This window comes from Mesoplodon mirus, assembly GCF_964341445.2.
Source record: "Mesoplodon mirus genome assembly, chromosome: 4".
NCBI classification, from domain to species: domain Eukaryota; kingdom Metazoa; phylum Chordata; class Mammalia; order Artiodactyla; family Ziphiidae; genus Mesoplodon; species Mesoplodon mirus.
The window spans coordinates 188,231,260-188,239,364 of NC_138979.1; the positions used below are offsets into that span (position 1 = coordinate 188,231,260).

The window sequence follows — 8,105 nt, forward strand, 5'->3', positions numbered from 1 at the left end:
TTCAACTTTTTGAGGAACCAGGAGGTAATTAAGTTTTAAAGCGGTCATATGGGTTGGCCTTAATCCAGTCTGACTGGCGTCCTTATCAGAAGAGGAGGTGAGGACACAGACACACACAGAGGGACGACCACGTGAGAGCAGGGAGAAGACGGCCGTCTGCAGGCCAAGGAGAAACCAGCTCTGCACACACCTTGATCTTAAGACTTCCAACTTCCAGAACTGTCAGAACATAAATGTCTACTGTTTAAGCCCTCAGTCTGAGTGCTTTGTTACGGCACCTCTAGAAAACTAATCCAGCACTGACTGGGCCCTCAACAAATATTTCTTAAATTAAAATTAGGTTGAAATAGAAGAGCTAACAAGATTCTCTTTTAATCACAATGTTTTGCATCTATCTACTGTGTCTTAAACGAGCCTAAGGCAGTTTCAAATCTGAACGCAAAGAAGTCTTTTAAAATTCCCAAGACCTGTAGGATTAAAAACAACACTCCTGGGAATTTCATCTATCTCTGGGATAAAACCAGTCAAGCGTCTTTTTGTCACAGTGACTGCAGACCGCTAACAGGTATAGTACCCGACCATGCGGTCACGCAACAGGAAAAACGCTGGCCGAAGCCCCACTTTCGGCCTGGTCTCCCTAGACCCGCCAGGCGGGGCGGGAAGGGGCAGGTGGACCGGAGGCTGGCCCTGCCCAACCCCTGCGGGTGTCCTGGGCTGTGGTGTGCGTCACGTGGGGTGGTGTCACGTGAGGGGTGCGTCGCGTGGGGCGCGGCCTGTAAGACAGAGGCCCTCGGCTTGTCAGCGGAAATCCAGGCGACAGCGGAACGGGCGGGACGACCCCGGGGGCAGCAGACAGGACGAGGGTCGGGCGGGCAGGCGGCCGCCAGAGGCCGAGGTGGGGCCGGAGCCGCACGGCTCTGTCACAGCCCGACATTACGTCAGGCCTGCCCCGCATGACGCAGCAGGGCCCGAAACCCGGCCCGTGACGTGTGTCCAGTGCGTTCATGCGGCACTCTCCACTTGTGAGGGCGGGGCAGTCCTCCAAATTAAGAATTACAGAAAAGTGAATCATCCGCGAACTTTTGGTGATTTAAACGGAGAAGTATAACCAGTTTCGAGAGTTGTTTGGGGAGCAAAACTAAAAACAGCCGAGACGCTATTCCCTTCCGCACCCCCTCCTACCAGTCCCTCCCACATGTCGCCTCCGACCTATCACGAGCCAGCCCTCACACGAGTCCCGCCCCCGATGTCTCCCCCAGCCCATCCTACGGCGCGTGCGCACCACGCCGCCTTCCCGCTTCCCCGCCCCCGCGGCGCCCACTCCGACCCTTGACCTCTTCCGGACTTTCCCGCGTCTCCGAGTCCCGCCTCCCGGCGCACGAGCCCCGCCCCCGCCCCGGGCCTATCCCGCGTCGCGCCGTGCAGCAGCCCCGCCCCGCCCTCCTCCCGGGCCTATCCCGCGTCGCGCCGCGCACCAGCCCCGCCCCCGCCCCGCGCAGGGGTTGGCGCACGGCTGTGACGTCACGGAAAGGCGAGGCGCGGCCGCGGAGCTGCGCCGCTGCGGGCCGCGGCCATGCCCAAGCGGGGCTGCCCCTTCGCGGACGCGGCCCCGCTGCAGCTCAAGGTGCGTGTGGGCCGGAGGGAGCTGAGTCGCGGCGTGTGCGCCGAACGCCTCACGCGGGAGATCTTCGGTGAGTGAGGGGAAGCGGGGTCGGGCAGGCGGTCTCCGCAGGCCGCGCCCCCTGGAGCCGGGGACCGGGGCCAGCCGCCTGGCCGGGTTTGGGAGCAGCAATTTGGGCGCTGTGAATGCGCCCGCGTCCACGACCTGTCCCCGCCCTCCACCTTCCCGAAACAGGCGGCCTCCGCGTGGGGCAGAGACGGGGCTCTGTCTTGTGGGAATGCTGGACTCGCGCAGGAGCCAGCCGTGGTCTGACCAGCCCAGCGAGAGGCCGGGGAGTGGGATGTCCCGGTGGAATAAGCCGGTAGAAGCACCCGTTCTGACCCGAGAGGCGTTTGTGGAGCGCGCCTTCCTTGCCAGGCGCTGCGGCTGCGGGAGACCCTGCCTTGCTGTCTACTGGGGGGCCAGCCAGAGAAGCGCTCTCCAGAGGTCATCAGGGCAGGCACGGGTCGCTGCAGGACCACCTGCAGGCTGTCAGAGGTCTCGTGGAGGAACAGAGTCGAAGCCGAATCCTGCAGGGTTAGGCAGGCAGAGAGGGAGAGGAAGGGAATTCCAGGCAGAGGGAACAGCCTATGCAAAAACCGGGAAGTTGGAGAGTGCTGTCCGGTTCATTGTGACTGAAGTGCCAGTTCCAGAGATGTAAAGACACTGACCTAGGAAGCCTTCTCTGGCTTCCTCATGCAGGTTTTTGGGCGCATTGATATTATTGATCATTGCTTTGCGGGGGTTAATACCCTGGGGTAATAACTACAGAGTGGAATTTACCTTAACTAGTGGTTGGAGGCACGAGGTTTGTGCGTGTGGAACAGTCAGATGGTTACCTGGGTGTCTGTGACTGAGTGGTGCTGCCGTGCATTAGGGGTGTGGCGAAGAGCCTCGCCTGGGGAGACCCTGCTTCTCTTCCTCCTGCTGCTCCCCACCCCGCTGCCCCCATCAGCAGCTGCTGTGCCCTTTCTTTTCTTGCACATGCAGGGTTGCAAATGCAAATGCCTTTCGAGGCCGTGCAGGTGATAAAAATGAGTGAAGCCGTGAGTACTATGGCCAGACTGCAAGTGTTATCCTCTCAGGACCTTCAAAAAATGTAAACACTGCAGACAGAGAGAAGAATTAAAAATAAATGGGGGCTAAGTCAGTCTAGCTCTTGACCACGATGTTCTGGAGCATTTGCAGGGGCTTGTCCTTCGCAGCGCCCCGTCATAGAGGGAGTTCCTGGCTCCCGGGGCATTCCCTAAGAAGGGCAGGACGTAGGCCGGCGTGAACTCGTGTGTAATGAATTCCAAGCCTGAACCCTGGTCTCTTTATCTTGAACGGACCACAGGCCCTTGAAGACAAGTATTAGCTCACCACATGACCTCCCCCCAGTCCCACCCTATTATAAGTGGGGGTGGGGGGGATTGCAGGAGGAGGAACTGGGTGTGACGGGGCTGTCATCAGCCACTCCATTTGAGTTACCCAACTGTGTTTCTGTCGGTTTCACTTAGCACCAGCAGCTTCTGAGGTCTCCACCCTGGCTCTGTTGGGACAGGGCAGAACACCACAAACAAAGCATTTCTGGGGCTGGCGCCTGGCCTTTGACCTTGTGAAAGCCCCCAGTGCCCTGATGGAAAGCCACTGCTCTGGTTGCTGGGAAACCACCTCAGCTCTGGGGTCGGGGTGGGGGGATGTCCAGGGCCCACAGAGGTCTGGAAAGTTCTGGGGTGCCTTGTCTGGAGCTTGTTGCTGCCATGCCTTCTGGTAGCAGCTCCGTGGTAGGTGAAGGGGTGCGTGCTGGCCTGGGGTGTGGGCTCAGCTCTGAGCCTCTGGCTGTGCGTTAGTTAGCACTCCACAGCGCAGAGCTTCCTCTGCTGGACGAAGCCGGCTTGTGGGTGCTGGGGAGGAGACGAACGGCGAGGGGGTGAGGCCACACGTGTGGAGAATGAGCAGAGTGATAGCAGGGGGAGCCCAGGTGGGGCTGCAGCGTCCAGAACCTTCTTGGAGGAGGTGGCCGCGGAGCCCAGGCAGGAGGTCAGGGTGGGACCCAGCTCGCCAGGGAGCAGCGTGGTCTGGGGTGGCTGGATAACCAGAGGCCCGGCCACGCACAGCTCAAGGCACAGGGTGGCCATGCAGGTGCTTCCGTGCTGCAGTGGTATAAGCGGAGAAATGGTTGTTCTTCGCAGAAAAGACCACACAGCTCCTCTTCCGCGGGGCCCAGGCCTGCATGGACCCCGCGTGGGAGGAAGGCTGCGCCATCGTCGACACTCCGGAGTCCCCGAAGCCTGGCCCCACGGAAGCCCCTCGGGCCGCACGCGGGCAGATGCTGATCGGGCCCGACGGCCGACTGACCAGGAGTCGAGCCCAGGCCTCTGAGGCTGGTGAGTGAGGCCCATGGCAGGCGCTTCCCAGCTGTGTGCTAAGGACGGGATGCGGCAGGGGCTTTTCCTACCTGGGCTGGAGGGAGCCTGGCCCGAGTCTGACAATATGAACAGGGCGAGGGCCTGCAGGCTCCTGACGTTAGGAGGCTCTGCTGTCACCAACATCCACGTCTGGTAGCTGCGAACAGCTTCTAACTGTTGGATCGGAAAGGAACAGAGACCCCTCTGGGTGACCCTCCTGGGTGTCCTGCCTGCTTTCCGCCTGCAGCTCTCCCACGGAGTCCCACCTGGCTGGGTGGGAAAAGCCTGTTCGGGTCCCTGTGCAGTGTGGTGTGCGTCTCAGACTGTCACCTGTGTCGCTGGTTAAAAACTCTCCCGCCCCCGGGTCTGGGTGGGGCAAAGGGACCCCTGTGTTAACCCGTGATGCAGGGACCACGCTTTGAGACGCAGCTGTGAGACACACAGGGGACGAAGGCCTAGCGACTTCTGATGCAGGCGGTCAGGAGAAGGGCTGACCCTTAGGTACCGACATTTGGGTGGTGGGAATTGTACGTGGGAGTCACGGAAGCCAGCTGGGATCTCTCCCTGGTGAACGGGTCTGGGTGCTGTGCTTACGCACAGGTTGTCGTCTTAGGACCTAGTGGTCGGTCAGGCGCGGGAGGAAGGGTGGCCCCCAGCCCCAGCGCTCCAGGTCCCCTTTGGGCTGATGGGTGTTTCTTCCCCACAGACCCAGCCATGGCGGCATCGGGAGCCTGCTCGTCGTGCGTGCGGGCCGTGGACGGGAAGGCGGCGTGTGGCCAGTGCGAGCGGGCCCTGTGCGGGCGCTGCGTGCGCACCTGCTGCGGCTGTGGGGCAGTGGCCTGCACCCTGTGTGCCCTCGTGGAGTGAGTGCGGGCCCCGTCGGGGAGTGGGGGTGGCAGGCCCATCCGGCATTGCCCGGTGGGACGATGTGATGCCAGTAAATGCTTTGCTCAGCTTGAGTTTTTCCAAGACCTTGAGATCCTTTCTGGAGGAAGTCCAGACCTTGTAGGTCAGCTCTGCGCTGTCTGTGGTCTGTCCCAGACCATCCGTGCTCTAGTCCTTTGAGCCCTGGCGTCAGGAAGCCTCACGTGGCCTTCCTATGTAGCGCGCTCGTTAGTGGAGGACACCTGACAGGTGAGGGCAGGAAACAAGCGTTTGTCTGTGACTTGGGTGAGCATGTCCGCCACAGCCGGTGGACCCCGTCCCTGCCCAGGAGGTTTCGGGCGCTGTCCTCATCCCAGTGGCCACTGCTAGCTGACGGGTAGGGATGGGCAGTGTCCCGTAAGAAAAGTTCTGCAGATCTCAAACCAGTTTAGTCCCAATAGCCTTTAAAACCAACGCCCCCCCACAGCAAAAAAAAAAAAAAAAAAAAAAAACCAACCCCAACCGTGGAAAGTTAAAAACACGCCTCCCGAGAGGTGGGTTGCTCCACGGTTGGGCCGCGCTGGGCAGAAGGACGGAGGCCAGCGTGGGCCTCCCGTGCTGGCCAGTTCAGGGTCACGTGCTGGCCAGTTCAGGGGCCACGTGCTGGCCAGTTCAGGGTCAGGTGCCGGGCGAGGCGTGGGTGTGGAATACTCTTTCTTTGGATTCTGCCAACTCAGTTTTTCCTTTCTTCCTATTTATATGTAAACTGAGACGGGCAGGGCCTTGCCAGTGGCTTTTCCCTGGAGGGGGAGCTGCGCACAGCACAAGGCCAGCTGAGGGGCCGGGTGGGTGCCCCGCCTGCTGGCAGCTGCTTCCCTCCCCGGGGCCGTCCTCCTCCTCAGGGACTCCCGTGGCAGCCTCCCCCGCCCCTGCTCTCTGCTGCCTGGTCCCCAAGCGCCCGCAGAGCCCGCCGAGCACCTGCCTGTTTCTCAGGCCCCGGCGGGCGGGGCTCTCTGACCCGGGTGAGGGGTGAGAAACAGACGACGCGTTCTGGGTCCCCTCTGGAGGCCACGCCTCAGGCCTCCGAGCTTCAGCGCCGCCCCGGAAGTGGGCACCCCGCCCGCACCTGGTGGCTGCCTTGTCTCCAGGGTCAGGCACGGCCGCGGGTGGGGCATCGCTGCGGAGAGCTGGAGCCGAGCTCCCGGCCCTGCACGTGGACCCTTTGCCGCGGCACCTCGGGCGTGCTGCCGCCGCCTTTCAGCACGTCTCCCGACGCGCGTCCCCGGCCATTCGCTGCGTTGCCCCGTCCCTGCCCTACCTGAGCTGCTGACCCTGTGAGCCATCCGGGGCCAGTCAAGCCCGCTGCGCACCTGGCCGCCGTGAGAGCCGGGCTGAGCCCCGAGGGCTCCTTAGCTGTCGGTTCGTGGGGGCGGCTCCAGCGAGCACCCCAGACGTTTACCCTCGTGCTCCAGAGGCAGATACCTTTCGGGGGGCTGGGTCTAGGGGGGCCGCGGGGGGCTGCTCCTGGAGCCCCGCACGCTGCGAGTCCCGTGCTCGGCCTCGCCCCGGGCCCTCGAGCCGCCCCCCTCTGCGGGTGTCCTCCAAGGACCCGGCCCTGTGGGCCCGGCCCCCTGCGGCTGTGGGGCCTCTTCGTAACTGGTTCTGTCTGGGCCGACGGCCCTGCCTCCAGATAAAGCCGAGGGACCAGGTGGGGTCGGCCGCTCCCGGGAACTCGGCCCTAACGCCAGCTCCTCTCCCCCATCCTCGCGGTGTCGCAGCTGCAGTGACGACCTCCACGAGAAAGTGCTGTGCGCCAGCTGCGCCATGTTCGAGGCCTGAGGCCGGGAGAGGACGGCAGCCCTGCCTGGACGACCTCGCCGCCGTCCACGCTGAGGGACTGGGGGGAGGGGCGGGAGGGGACAGCCTTTCTATTTTGTATTTTGTTCTCCTGACCACAGAAGAGAATAAAGCCTTTATATTTGGACAAGAGGACTCACTTGTCAGCGCCCCTGGGGCCCGTGGTCTGCCCGGCTCCCACCTGGCAGCGCCCTGAGCTCCGTGCCAGGTGCCGCCGGTCGCCCCGTCGACAGGTGGGGACACTGAAGTCCAGAGCGTGTGAGCCCAGGTGGGGCTCCAGTGCCTCTCGGGGGTGGGGCCGCGTCCCAGGCTGTCCCTGAAATGCCACCGTAATACGCTGCTGTCTGGGTGGCCAGGCCCCGGGTAACCTGCCTGTCAGTTCCGTCTGGGTGGTGCAGCCCGTGTGGCCTGAGGTGGGGGAGCGGACGAAGTGGGGAAGGGAGGGTCGCAGCCCTGCGCGGGGCCTCCTCACCAGGGTCTCGGGCCCTGGTTCCCACGCGCGGGGTCCTTGCAGCGCCGTGGGCCCAGGCCCTCGGGATGAATCCGCGGGTGGTCAGTCCCAGCCCCTCCGAGAAACCCTGGAGGAGAAGAGAGGCTCTCTGGGGCGGGGAGCAGGGCGGTGTCCCGTGGGCAGCGGGGGCACCCACTGTGGAGGGTCAAGTGACTGACTGTTCCGGGGGGCTGGGCCGGGGGGGTTGCCCCGAGTGTAGAGCCTAGGACCTCTGAAGCAGGAGCGGGGGAGGGCCACAGGGAGGCATGAGGTGTTGGGGGCGGCTGCACGTGAGCCCATGGGTCTTCCTGAGCTGAGAACCTCCAGAGGCCTCTCTGGCTCGGCCACGTGAGTGCAGCACGAGCCCTCATCGTGGGCTCACCTCCTCTCACCTGGCTTCCTGTAGAGGCCCTGGGCCTCCGTCCCAGTGTCCACCTGCAGACCGCGGCCCCAGTGAGCACGTGAAGAGATGCTCAGCATCTCTCATCATTAGGGAAACAGAGCTCAATAACACAGGAGATGCTGCCCCGCCCGGCAGCGGGGCTGCTGTTGAACAGGAAACAGGCGCTGGCGGGGCCGTGCAGACCCGGGAGCCCTGTGCACTGCTGTGGTGATGTAAGGTGGTGCAGCCTCTGTGGAACAGTATGGCTGTTCCTCAGAAACGTAAACGTAGAGCCCACGTGACCTAGCAATCCCACTTCTGGCAAATACCCAGCAGGGATTCAAGCAGATGTCTGTACACGTATGTTCATAGCAATAGCGTTCACAAGAGTAAAAACGTGGAAACAAACCACGTGTCCGTCAAGCGATGGATGGATAAGCAAGTTGTGGTCCATCCATACGA

General features: G+C 62.7%; 1 protein-coding gene across 1 annotated transcript; it reads left to right on the forward strand.

Annotated features, from left to right (window-relative positions):
* The first annotated feature begins 1,526 nt into the window (after positions 1–1,526).
* SIVA1 (SIVA1 apoptosis inducing factor) lies at positions 1,527–6,901 on the forward strand. The gene is made up of 4 exons (XM_082618690.1): positions 1,527–1,691; positions 3,835–4,029; positions 4,757–4,913; positions 6,693–6,901. Exons 1-4 carry the CDS (start codon positions 1,574–1,576, stop codon positions 6,751–6,753), a joined length of 531 nt encoding a protein of 176 aa, XP_082474816.1. The 5' UTR covers positions 1,527–1,573; the 3' UTR covers positions 6,754–6,901.
* Positions 6,902–8,105: the final 1,204 nt, after the last annotated feature.